The sequence below is a fragment of the Protobothrops mucrosquamatus genome, unplaced genomic scaffold (assembly GCF_001527695.2).
Source record: "Protobothrops mucrosquamatus isolate PMUCROS unplaced genomic scaffold, P.Mucros_1.0 scaffold292, whole genome shotgun sequence".
Lineage (NCBI taxonomy): Eukaryota > Metazoa > Chordata > Lepidosauria > Squamata > Viperidae > Protobothrops > Protobothrops mucrosquamatus.
The window spans coordinates 50,538-64,426 of NW_015386636.1; the positions used below are offsets into that span (position 1 = coordinate 50,538).

Sequence of the window (13,889 nt, forward strand, 5' to 3'; positions counted from 1 at the left end):
ATCTTAATATAGGGAAGTACTACAGCCCTGATGTATTAAATAACTATGAAATTTCTGCATACTCTATGATCTTTATAAGATTTTACAATGGGAATGTCAAAAGATATAAGGATTATATCTAGATTACAGTATCAAGTACCAGAGTGAAGCTGCACCAATGACTATGTGTGGATGTTGCTTCTTTGAAATTCTAAGATGGGATGTCAAATGGCTGGTCCGCGGGCCGGATGAGACACATTGAAGCTGCATCCATCCCAGCTCCGGCAAGGGGAAAAAAGTTGTGATATATCGTGACATGTCACATGATGCAGCGAGTTTGATACCCCTGTCCTAGGACATATTTTTTCCCTCAGACTGAGTCTTTACATGACATGGATACAGATAATTTATGCCACATATTGTATTAATTCATATTTGAGGTAACACATTTAAGCCTATTTTCTTTCCACACACAAAACTACTGGATTTATACTATATTAAATATTAAATCATAGCAATGAAAAGGCTTCAGTATTTATGGATTGTTGGCTTATTTAAACAGCTGGTTGGAATGAATATCTGTAGTATCTAATATTATATTTTACTGATTCTTACACATCTACATTGACGGTCTTTTTAAAGAATTATATTCTGTCAAGTCCCATCAGTTTAGCTATTGCAGTGACTAAACCAGTTCCTCCAGATCAATCTCTATGTAAAGTACTCAATACATTATACATATTAATCATTTAATTGTTTTAATCAACATGATTTAATATGGCCTGACTCAATTATTCTATTCTTCATCTTTATAACATGTGCTGACCATGTTCTATGGCACTTGGGTCTTGAACTTGGCTGCCGGCTTTCCAGCCAACAAGCCCAGCATCTCAATCACTGATCCACCACTGATACCCTTACCTTAAAAATTACTCAAGCAGGTACTTCAGGATGCTCCCAAATTTAAAAAAAACCCTTGTGTTTTACTATCATCTTTTTCCACAAAGGTATTTTTAACTTCTCAGTCTCCAGAATGTATTGATCTTTTCCATTCTAATATTACGCAAGCCTGACATGCTTAGCAATTAAGTCAGATAAGTCTAGCTATATACTGCCAATTGTAGAAACAACAATGAAACTATTATTCTGCTAACTATGCTTAAGAGACTATTATGAATAATAAAAAGGATAATACTAAGTAGTAACAACTTCAAATTTAATACAGAACCCCTAAATTCTTTGCGGAATGGTGCTTGCGCACATATATAGCAGTATACTATATTATACCAAGAATGTCATGGTTCCGATAGATTGGTTGGGCAGCCAATTGCAGATGATAATATCATCTAGCCCACGGATTTTCAACCAGTGGCATAGGTATCACCTGTGGTACATTGGCACCTGGCAGGTGGTACGCGGCCATCCTAGAAAAGTGGTAGCCGGGGACGGGAATGAGCTGAACCGGTGGCAGCACCGCACAAGCCTGAACGAGAGATGGCTGGAGCTGCAGGGCTGTCAGGGCTCAGCAGAAGCGCCAGGATCAGTGCCACTTTCCAGCTGATCGGCACTTCTTTGGGGTTGTCAGGGCTCAGTGGAAGCGCCAGGATCAGTGCCAGGCTCCAGCTGGAGCTCGGCGCTGATCCTGGCGCTTCTGCTGCACCCAGAAGAAGCACCGATCAGCTGGAATGTTGCAACATCTCCAGGGTCTTGTGATTTACATTCAGATGTTTGGCAACTGATTCATATTTATGACGGTCACAGTGTCCCAGGGTCATGTGAAGTGACCAAAACCTGCTGCAACTACCCAGCAGATGGGGGAATAAAAACCAAACACCACACTACCCCACCCCCGCTGCCAATCCTCAACAGAAATGCTCACAACAATGAAAACCTCGGACAGGAGGAAGAGTGCCGCTGGGTGGGCAGACAGGTGTCTTGCTCGGCTGTGGCTTGGGGGGCACTTTTTTCAGTGCCATTGTAACTTTGAACAGTCACTAAGCAAACTGTTGTAAGTCAAGGACTACCTGTACTTTATGACTTTTTTCCTTTCTTGGGGGGGGGTCATCAAGTTTTTGACACCTTGCTAGGCGACTGGTGATACTCGGATATTGCCATATCCTAAAAGTGGTACAATGGGTGAAAAGGTTGAAAAGCCCTGATTTAGCCAATGATATCAATACTATTTTAGACTAAGCATTTATTGTTCACATTAAGCCAAGACTATTCTATGATTTTAAATTATTGCCTTTAACATTGTTATGATATACAATAAAAGCAGTCCTTTACTTGTTTTAAAAGAAAAACAAATTTCAGTTGTATAATAAGCATTCCATTTCTCATTTTATATGTCTGATTCATATCTATTTGTTAGTAATCCATACAAACATGTCTGTCTGTCTGTCTGTCTGTCCGTCCATTCATCCATTCAAAAGATTTATATTTCAGCCCAACTCAAATAACATAACTCTGGATAGCATTAAAAAAAATCACTAAACAAAAGTACATACAATTATTAAGGTCATCCTCATTTTAAATTTCCTTCTCTTGGATTTGTGGGCTTAAGTAGTTGTAGCAAATCCAAAAAAGTGTTTTGTTTGCTTGTTGATGCTAGCCACACATGTGAATTGCTATATTAAGTTTACGCATTTTTTTCTGAATTGGTTTGGCTCCATCTGCAGGTTTTCAAAGCAATTTTTTGTAAGGCTGTATTCATTTGACTGATGTAAAACAGTTTTAATCAAGCTCACTTGTGGATAATTCATTGATATATATATATATATACTGCATATGCAAAGATCTTCTAAAAACAGTGGCTTTTTTAAGAATATAACATATGGCATGACTAAATCTCTCTGATGTGATGACATGCCAAAATTAAAATGTAAATTGGCCCATCACTAACTAGAATTACAATCATACAGTTTAACATGGACATTTAGGTGATCATGTCCTACTCAGTCCAGGAATATAAATTAAAATGTCTCCAACAGATGGCTATTTTAGTTGTTTTTATTTTAACACATTCAGTGAAAGGAAGCCTACCATCTCTCTGGGTAATTGGTTCCATTGACAAATACTTTTTACTACATAAATGTTTTTTCTAATGCACAATGGAATCTGGCTTCCTATTATTTAAATATAAGCTATTATGTAACTTGTACTCTGGAACAAAGGAGAGAGCATTTCTTGGTGGGGCATCCTTTTAACTAAGTATTTAGAGTCTTGTTGCATTCTCCAGGCCTACAATACAATTGTATTTACCTTTTTCTTTGTAGCCACATCATATTATGAGGTCATATTCACATTCCAAGATATTTTCCCCACATTTAATGTTCAAGTAATGTATCAGCCCTTTGAGGCAGGCCAGTTTAAGAAACAGAATTATCACTGGAATTCTATTGATACAGAATCTGGAATACCTGATAGCATTTTCTTTTCTGTCCTCCTTAAAAGGTAGGATCACTTTCAAATTTCTTTCTAATGTTTTCTTTCTTTCTCTGCCTTAATTAACATTTTGCTAACTTCTCCAAGGTTCTCTGTAGTTCCCTATACCAACTATCCCCTCATTTCTTTTTTTTATATAAATATTTTATTAGGTTTTATATAGGTAAGGAAAAGATAGGGTCAATACAGGTATGAGGGGAATGGGAATAGAAATTTGGGGTAGGATAAGGGTAGGTACAATAATGGGGTAACCCCCCATAATAATCCCAAGCTTTAACAAACAAGCTACCGTCCAGATCTAAATATTAAATAAACATAATTTGTATAATACTAAACAATTATAAAGATAAAGTTAACTATAATCATATACTAAAATTAGATAAGTAAAATTCATATTAATAAATATTCATATTAATAATATATCAACTAATTCTAGTCATCACCATTAGTATTTAAAATCACTAATAATAAAACTATTATTAATCTAAGAAATAACAGTTAAAAGTCTATCATTTATTCTATTCAATTTTAAAATTCAATTCATTTTTAAGTTCTTATCGTATTCTAGCAAATTTCTAACCATCGATAAAATTTTCCCAAGTTTTGAAATAAATTGAATCTTCTTTCTCCTTCATCTCCAAAGTTAATCTATCCATTTCTGCACAGTCCAAAATTTTTGAAATTATAGCCTGGTCAGGTGGTAGATTTTCATTTTTCCAAAATTGGGCAAATACTATTCTTGCAGCTGTTAATACATGTAGTATTAAATAGTCATTCTCTTTACCATAATTAGATCCTACTATTCCTAGCAAAAACAATTCTGGTTTAAATTCTATCTGTATTTTCGTCATCTTTTCCAGCCATCTATGAATCTTAAGCCAATATTTATTTGCGTTGGGGCATATCCACCAGGCATGGTAGTAAGTGCCTGGTTTTTTATTACATTTCCAGCAAGTATTCGATACATTTTTAAACATTTTCGCTAATAGAACTGGTGTCATATGCCATCTATAAAACATCTTATATAAATTTTCTTTATATGTTACTGCTTTAGTAAGTTTAATATTTTTATCCCAAAGTTTTTGCCAGTCTTCTAAGTCTATAGAATGTCCAAAATTCTTTGCCCATACTATCATTGTTTCTTTTACTTGTTCTTCTTCCATCTTCCAGCTTAACAAACATTTATAAAGTTTCTTAATCAAGTTCTCATCTGTTTTTAAAAGTATTTTGTCAAGTGGAGTCTGCTCTTTATAAAATCCTGTTGATTTTATATCTTTTTCATATCTTGTTTGGATTTGCAAATAAGACCACCATGTTAAATCAATACCTTGTTGTTGAAGAACTTGCCTGTCTTTAAGTTTTCCATCTTTATCCAAGATATCTTTATAGCTAACAAGTTTGTCATAGTTAATCAAGTTCGGATAAGCAAATGCTTCCATTGTTGAAAGCCACTCAGGTATTTTCCTATACATTTTGTGTTTGATTCTCTCCCATTCTAAAATCAATACATTTCTTATGGCATGATTTTGGAAGTATTTATGTGCTTTACTTTTCTTATACCATAAGAAGGCGTGCCAACCTAGTTGGAGGTCATGTCCCTCTAAGTAAAGAAGTTGTTTATTTCTCAATGTAATCCATTTTTTAAGCCAAAGCAAAATAGCTGCTTGATAATAAAGTCTCCAGTCCGGGAGTCCAAAGCCCCCTCTGTCTTTAGAATCTTGTAAGAGTTTACATTTGATTCTTGCTTTCTTTCTTTGCCATATAAATCTTAATATTATTGTATTTAGGTTGTCAAAAAATTTATTGCTCAATTTAACAGGAACTGTTTGAAATAGAAAAATTAGCTTTGGTAAAATATTCATCTTGACAGTCGCTATTCTTCCTAGCAGTGATAGTTCAATATTTTCCCACTTTTCCAAATCTACTTGTATTTGTTTTATTAATCTCTCATAGTTGTCCTCTTTTAGTGTTGCATATTTTGCTGTTAGGTAAATACCTAGGTATTTAACTTTTTTAACTATTTGAAGATTTGTCTTTTTGGCAAGTTGGGTTTTCTGTTTATCAGTTAAATTTTTTGTTAAAACTTTAGTCTTTTCCCTGTTTATTTTCAGTCCAGCCACTTCTCCAAATTTCTCGATTTCCTGTAAAAGTTTAGGAGCTGTTTCCAATGGCTCCTCTAAAATAAAAACCAAATCATTCGCAAAAGCCTGTAATTTATATTTTTGGTCTTTAATCTCTAAACCTTTAATTTCCCTATCTTGTCTAATATTTCTAGTCAATACCTCCAATGTAAGAATAAATAACAAGGGAGAGAGTGGACATCCTTGTCTCATGCCTTTTTTAATATCAAATCCATCTGTATAATCTCCATTTAAAAGTATTCTTGCTGTTTGTTTCTTATAAATTGCTTGAATTGCTTTAATAAAGTTTTCACCAAAATCCATTTCCTGTAGCTGTTGGAACATAAATTGCCAATTTAAATTATCAAAAGCTTTTTGTGCATCAAGAAATATAAATGCCATCTGATTTCTGGATGATTTTCATAATATTCCAAAGCATTTAAAATAATCCTTAAGTTGTTCTTTATCTGTCTTTTTGGGAGTAAGCCATTTTGATCTGAGTGAATAAATTCATTTAGAAACTTTTTCATTCTTTCTGCCATTATTGCAGCAAAAATTTTATAGTCCACATTTAATAATGATATTGGTCTATAATTTTTAATTTGTGTAAGATCAGTGTCTTCTTTGGGTATCAAAGTGATATTAGCTTCAGTCCATGAATTCGGTATTTTTGTCTGTATAAAGATTTCATTACACAAGTCTTTCAAAATTGGGGTTACAGTATCTTGTAGGGCTACATAAAATTCTGCAGGTAGTCCATCAGGCCACAGTGTTTTGTCTTTCTTTTGTCTTTTTATTGCCTCAGTAATCTCCATCATTGATATCTTCTCATTTAATCTCTGTCGCATGTTCTCGGGAAACTTTGGGAGCTTTGCTTCTTTTAAATAATCCTGAATTGCCTCTTTAGAAATCACCTCCGCCTTATAAAGTGACTCAAAGTACGCCTTAGTGATTTTTTTCATTACATCACTATGACAATGTAACTCTCCCTTTGAATCCTGTAGTTTACTTATTAATTTTTTTTCTCTTTCTTTTCTCAATCTATATGCAAGCCATCTTCCCGGTTTATTAGCGTTTTCAAAAAAGTTCTGTTTAGCTCGTTTAATCTGTTGTGCCATTATATCCATCTCCAATAAGTTTAATTTGTGTTTTATTAATTCCATTTGTGTCTTCAAATTTTTCTTTTGTGGATCAATTTGTAGCTCAGATTCCAGAATGCTAAGCTGTTATTTCAATCTGCACTGTATTTGTCTCTTTTCTTTGTTCTTTTTGGCAGCATAAGTGATAGCCAAACCTCTAAAGTATGCTTTTGCCATATCCCATACATTTTGAATAGAAGGTTCTGCTCTTTTATTAATTTTAAAGAAAAAGTCCATTTCTTTTGTTGCTAATTGTAAGAATTCTTTTTCCTTCAATATCGATTTATTCAAGAACCATCTTAATCTTTTCCTAGCTCCTTTCCAGGTCATTTTAATTGAATTATGATCTGCCCAAATATTTGGTTCTATTTCAACTTTTTGTATCATAGTCTTCAGATCATAAGAAGTCCATATTATATCAATTCTTGACCATGATTTATGTCTATTGGAGTAAAAGGTATATTGTGCTTTTTCTGGATTCATCTCTCTCCATATGTCCTGTAGACAAAATTCGTCTTTCATTTTTAAAAAAGGTTTAGGTAAGATATTAGTTCCTTTCCCCCCTTGTTTATGACTTTTGTAGTCTCGTACTGCATCAGCAATTGCATTAAAGTCTCCAAGTATACAAAGGTTATGATAATTTAAGTCCACAGGTTTATCATATAATTGCGGAAAAAAATGATCTTGTTTCTCATTGGGAGCATATATTGCAACCATCAATATTTGTTTTTGATTCCATGTAATTTCCACATTAATATTCTTCCCTCTTCATCGACATAGATTTGTTTTGGTTTCATCTTTTCTTTTATGTATAGAGCTATCCCTCTTTTCTTTTGTAGTGCTAAAGAAGAATAGAGTTTACCTAATTTTGGTTGTTCTAAAGTTCTAGAGTGTTGTCTCTTAATATGTGTCTCTTGGAGACAAATTATGTCCATTTTTAACTTTTGTAACCTATGAAATGTTTTACTCCTTTTTGATGGGGAGTTAAGACCATTTATATTTATTGAAAGTATTCCAATTTCCTCCATGATTTCAATTATATCGGGACCTCAGTCTTCTGGGAGAACTTGTCTGTCTCTTATCTTTGGATCTAACATCTTCCTCTGATTGGGTCTTTTTAGGTACTTCCTCCTTCGTTTGCTTTGATGTTTCTGGAGCAGTCATTCTGTCTGATTTCTTAGGCTCCACATCGCCTTTTTCCAGGAAGACTCTATGGTTGTTGAAAAATTCCTCTGCTTGACATGGAGTATCCAATTTATATCTTTTCGAGTCCCAAAAGATTAATAACCCTTCTGGGATCAGCCATCTAAAATTCACTCCTCTGTTGACCAATTTCCTTGTTAGAAATTGATATTCTCTTCATGCTTCTCTTATTCTTCTAGGAATCTGTTTAAGAACTACAAGTTCTTTGTCTTTATATTTCAGCGTTTGATCCCTTACTGCTATCAGGATCTCATCTCATCTTTTGAAGAATCTAACGTGGACCTCCCTAGGCACTCTATTTCTTCTTGCATAGTTTGAATTGACTCTAAAAACCTGATCCAATTCTCTTTTCATTTGGTCCATTTCCATTCCAAGTAGATCCGCCAATAATCCACTCATCAATTCTAATAAGTTCTCATCCTTCTCTTCTGACATATTTTGAAATGTTAGGAAGATGATGCCCTTTCCATCTCCATAACGGCCATATTTTCCTCCAGTTCCGCATTGGTTTGCGCCAGTCTCTGATTTTCATCTTGCAAAGCCTCTAATTTTTGATCCACCACTACTGATTTGTCTTCTGTTTTTTGCATTCTTTGTTGGGTATCTGTCATCGCCTGTTGAAAAGCTTCCATTCTTTGGTCCATCTTGAGCAAATCATTTTTCAAATCTTCATAATTTTTCTCCAAATCTTTTTTCATTTCCATTTTAGAATCTGCAATTGCCTGGAGTATAGTTTGCGTATCTTTTTGTTGGGCCTCCTGCTGTAAGAATGTTGTGATAGATTTTTGAGGGGCCGGACTCACCGAGGTTGAGGCAGGAGCCAAAGAACCCAAAGAACCCTTTCACCAAGTTTGAGGCACTCATCTTCTAATTGTTGTATTTATTTATTTATAATCCAATAACAGGCCCACTGGCCAATTTATTTGTAATCCAATAAAAAAAGCCCAATGGTCAATTGTAATCCAATTGCCCAATGGTCAATTGCCTTCCTATTATCAGGAGACAAGGCCGAATGTAATTTAAAAAACAGAGAGGAACAACAACAAAAAATAAAAATAAATAAAAATAAAAATAAAAATAATAATACAAATAAAGATATCCAATCAAAAGGTTGTCAAAAAACAAAGGAAAAATGTAAAAAAGGCAAGATCTCTAAAAAATTGAGGAAAAATAAAATACAATAAGGCAGAATAAAAAAGGGTAAAGGTATATTTATATCCAAGAAGCAAAGCCAACTCAAAAAAAGAAAAAGAAAAAAGTAAAAATAAATAAAAGAGTACAATGTCCAATTTATAATCCAATTACAGACTTGCAGGCTTACAAATCTTCTTTTGTAATTTTTCTTATTATAGAAATTATGCAGCAAATAAAAAAAAAGCCAGACACAAAGAGAGAGAAAAAAAACCAAGGTCTCTCTTAGAAGCCTCTAAGAGAGATAAGAATGTCTGGGCACACAGCCAAGTGTCTGGGCATTGAGCCAAACTCTGCAGCTGAATACACAGAGTTACAAAAAAAAGACAAAAGTTAAAATGTAACCACCAGGGGACGCTGTCTCTTTCCCCCACTGTCTGAATAGGGAGAAGAGAAGAGAAAAAAAAATCAAAAAGCAAATGCACAAGACTAAAGTACTCAAGAGAAGCAATTAAGGTGGCTTTTCCCAATTAAAATATTAAAAATATCTTGCTTTTCCTTCTATAATGGAATAGGATAATTCCTTCAATTTGGCTTCAATTGGAAAGTTTCAAAAGTTTTAAAATAGCACTTAAACCACCGTTTTAGGGGAGGGGGGAAACAAAAATCCCTCCTCCTCCCTCTCTCAAACTTCCAGCTTCAGCTCAAAGGCAGGCAATTTATCAAAAGAGGTCAGTTTGCAGCAAGAGGCAACATTGTCTCACCTGGACCGGTTGCTTGTTCTTCAAATCAGTTGTCTTCTGTCTCGGATGATCTGCTGATGATGGCGGCAGACACGAAAGCTCTCCGCCTTTCTCTTGCCGGTTTCAGGGGCTGTTTTGAGTTCGGAGAGCCGGCCACCACCGACTCCCATTCCTCAAAAGTTCACCCCTCGGTGGCCACCCCTCCAGGGTGGCATTCAGCCCAAATGGGCCCGCCAGCAAAAGAATTTCGGATCCTGGGAACGGAGAGTCGTTTCCCAGGGTCTATTACCAATGATGTCACCGGAAATCCCTATCCCCCTCATTTCTCAGGGACTGTTTTGCAGGTAACTTTAGCTCCTTGAAAATGCCAAAATTAAAAAAAAATATCTCATGAATAAATACAAATTAATAACATACAAAAATAGACCTTTAGTAGTCCAAATCCAGCACTGTTTTAGATTGATCCTTCTCCAAAGCATCTAGACTCTACATTTTGCCCTTATCATATTTAACTACAAGTATGGCTAAGTTTAGGTGGATACATGATACCCTTCTAAATTTTTAATAAAAGATTGTCTTGTCAGTCCTGTCTGGCTCTGGTGGCACTGACCCTGACACCAATGTGTGAGATTACTTTTCTTAAATGTGTGCATTTGACACACTTGTATTTTATTTTTTATTGCTTTAATAAACAAAAAAGAGACTGAAAAAGAATACAAAAAAACAGAAAAAGATGTATTAAAATATATTACTAATGGAGAAAATAATGCAGCTCATTTTTTAAATACATCATAAAATTTTGACTGCACATTCCATAACATCAATAAGGGGCAAGTTTTTAATCAGAAAGCAAATATTTATTTTTGATCCAAGATTGCACATGTGTATCACACCATTTTTCTGATGCTGTTAACCTTTTTGCTATGTCTCATGCTGTGTAAATTTGTATTTCTTTTTTAAAAAATATATTTTATTGATTTTTTTAATATAGTCACCTTAATATTTGATAAACAGCATGTTTACAATTAATTGCTATCATTCCATAATCTACATAGTAGCTTTCTTTGATTTCCTCTTCTTCCAATAATATTCTCTTTTACCAGCCTTGAATTAGTACATTTCTTAGTATTTTGATAGATAATAATTGAATATAAACATTTTCTAGTATTTAACAACCATGTCAATATAAAGCTTTTTTTCTAATTGATAATCTTAATTACCTCATCATAGATCCTGTTTTCAAAGTTCTTATTTAGATTTGTTTTCCCTGCGATGTTCAAAACATTCTTTCCAGTTAAGATTTTCTCAGAGTTAATTACACTTAAGTATTTAAGTCATTTTCCTCATACAAGCCATCCCAACAATTTTAAAATTTTCATATCTTAAAAGAGAACGAGAGAGAGAGAGAGAGAGAGAGAGAGAGAGAGAGAGAGAGAGAGAGAGAGAGAGAGAGAGAGAGAGAGAGAGAGAGAAGAAAAAAGGAAGGAAATAGTATACTACTTGAGAAACATGTCCCTCTTAAGTTAAGATACATTTATATCCAATTTTTTTCTATTCTTTTTAACCTTATTCAAACAAATGTTTAAACTTTAAAAATTCAATCTAATAAATACAATCATTTAATCTTTTAAATCTATTCAGAACATTTTTATCAACTGAGATTTTCTCAAGATCAGTTACACATAAGTATCTAAAACATTTCCCTCATAAAAACCATCCCAACATTTTTATATTTCTCATATCATGAAAAAATACTATGTTACTTGAGGGGCCCATCAAACTAAAATACATTTATATCCAGAATTTTTCTATATTTTAACCATATTCAAACAAGTGTTTAATCTTTAGATATTCCATCTGATAAATTCCATCATCTAATTTCTTAATTCTAACTTAGCCCTTTTTTTGCCAAACATCTTTCCTAATCTGAATGATCTGCCAGACCAAAAAGTCTTCCCATAGTCTTGTAGATGTTGTAAGTACAAGAGACAAATCCAGTAAGATGCTTTTGTGGGAGGGTTTTGCCCCTTCGTATTCATTGAAAATCTTTTTATTTCTTTCTCTCTTAATTTCTCTTATCATTTTTGCCTCTCAAGTTCTCATAGTTCTCTTGACAGCTCTATAATCCATTTTGTCAAATCTTTTTTTCTTGTCCTCAGACTTATTTTGCAATCTTGAAGTGTAGGTTATCTTTTCCATGTCCAATATTTCCTACAAGTTTTTCTCCGCCTGGGTTAAATCATAATTCCTTCCATTGTTGGGTTCCATCTTTAAATCTCTTTCCTCTGGTTTATGTTCAGTTGTCTGCTTTATCTGATCACTCTCTATTTTAATTTCTGAGAGTTTTTTGTTATAAGGTTAAATTGAAGATGTCTTCATTTATATTTTCAAAGTTGTTTTTAATTTCCTCGTGGTTTAAAATAATTGTCGTTTGAATTAGTTGCAACATAGCATACATTTTCTCCTGGAAAGTATTTGTTTTTTCTTGATATGTTCTTTCTGCAGATCTCTGATGTTCCATGATAGCCAAAAATCAACATTTTCCTTTCTCTGGAAACAGCTTTAGAGTCACAGTTCAATATGTATTTATAATCCAGGAAGGTCATTTTTTTCCTAAGGATTATAGTTCTCACCTTGTAGGTAGCTCAATGTTTTCTTTTCATTGTTACAGCTGTTCTTTGTTTAGTTAAGACATTGAAAAATCACAAAAACAAGTTAGCTTTTTCTGGGCTTTCTGCCAATTCCTGTATTAGAGCAACTACAGTTGTATATTTTCATCCATCACTAGATGTCAGCACCAGTTTGTTTTTCAATTTTCAAAATAAGCAATTACTTTCTTTTGTTTTCATCTTTTGAAAAGAAAATCTTAACAAATTCCACCAATTTCAAACTTATCCAGATTTAAGTCTTATATTCATTTCATTTCAATATATTTCTCTCCCCCATAAAAGTTTAATTCACCACTTCCTTCTGTGAGAGGGTGGTGCAAGAGTCCCCCTCCTTCTCACTTTCGGAGGATTTTTGCTTCTTGGTTTTTTTCCCCAAGAAATCAATTATCAAGTAGAAGTAGAGAATCAATATTCTTACCCAGTTCCAAACACATTGTTTATGATCAAGGTTAAAGTAGTGCTTTTGGCCTTCAGCTGCTTGTAGCTTGGGCTAGACTCTGGAGTGAAGCTAGCCTTTTTTTCTGCTGGTTTCTGAAGGGCTTTCCCCGAATGACCAGATCGACCGCCATCTCTCCGTGGTCGGCGGGGCTGCCCTCCTTTTTTGTTGCCTCTCCAGGGTGACTTTAGGCCCATTTAGGGTCCCCTAACAGGAAAAAATCGGCCGTAGGGTGCAGAGCCCCACAATCCCTTGGCTGCTGCGTTACTGCACAAAACCAGAAGCCGTAAATTTGTATTTCTTTAGACAGTTATAAATTTGACATTTGTGGCACATAATTCAAAGTATAGTCATATTCTAAACCAGGGTGTCCAACACTGGCAACTTTAAGAGTTGGGGATTTCAACTTCCAGAATTCCCCAGCCAGCATGACTACTGTGTTTCCCTGAAAATAAAACCTCTCCCAAAAATAAGCCCTAGCTTGTTTTTTACACCTGGGCCTAATATAAGTCCTATTCCCCCAAATAAGCCCTAGTTTTGCGGTGAGGCATACGCCTAAAAATCAAGCAGAAGTGGGGGGCTGGAGCTGATCTACACCCACTTATCTTAGAACAGCTGCAGCCAAGCTTCCCATGCCCCGACACCTGCCGTGTCACTGCCTGAGTTTTTCTGTGGCCATTTGTGGCCGCATGCCAACCACTGCTCCCGGCAGGAGGCCACATGGCTCGTCGTGCTGATCATGCTGATGCCGCCACTCATGGCAGGAGGCAGTGTGGCAATGGCGTAATCAGCATGATGAGCCATGCATCCTCCTGCTGCAAGCAGCGGCACTGGTGCAATTGGCACGATGAGCCATGCTCGGCAGGTGTCGTGGCATGGGAGGCCTGGCTATGGCAGTCCTAAGTAAGGAGGTAAGACACCCCCTGAAAATAAGACCTGGTGCCTCATATATATATATGAGGCACCAGGTCTTATTTTCAGGGGGTGTCTTACCTCCATATATATATATATATATATATATATAT

The 13,889-nt window shown here is 35.0% G+C and overlaps 1 protein-coding gene across 1 annotated transcript in view; it reads left to right on the plus strand.

The window, feature by feature from the left end:
• The window catches only part of GLRA3 (glycine receptor alpha 3), a gene marked incomplete at its 5' end in the record, with an annotated part of 43,822 nt that overhangs the window by 25,048 nt on the left and 4,885 nt on the right, over positions 1-13,889 (plus strand). Inside the window, one exon of the mRNA XM_015814891.1 lies at positions 4,730-4,753. Within this exon, the coding sequence (XP_015670377.1) occupies positions 4,730-4,753 (24 nt within the window). The remainder of the gene's footprint in view (positions 1-4,729; positions 4,754-13,889) is intronic.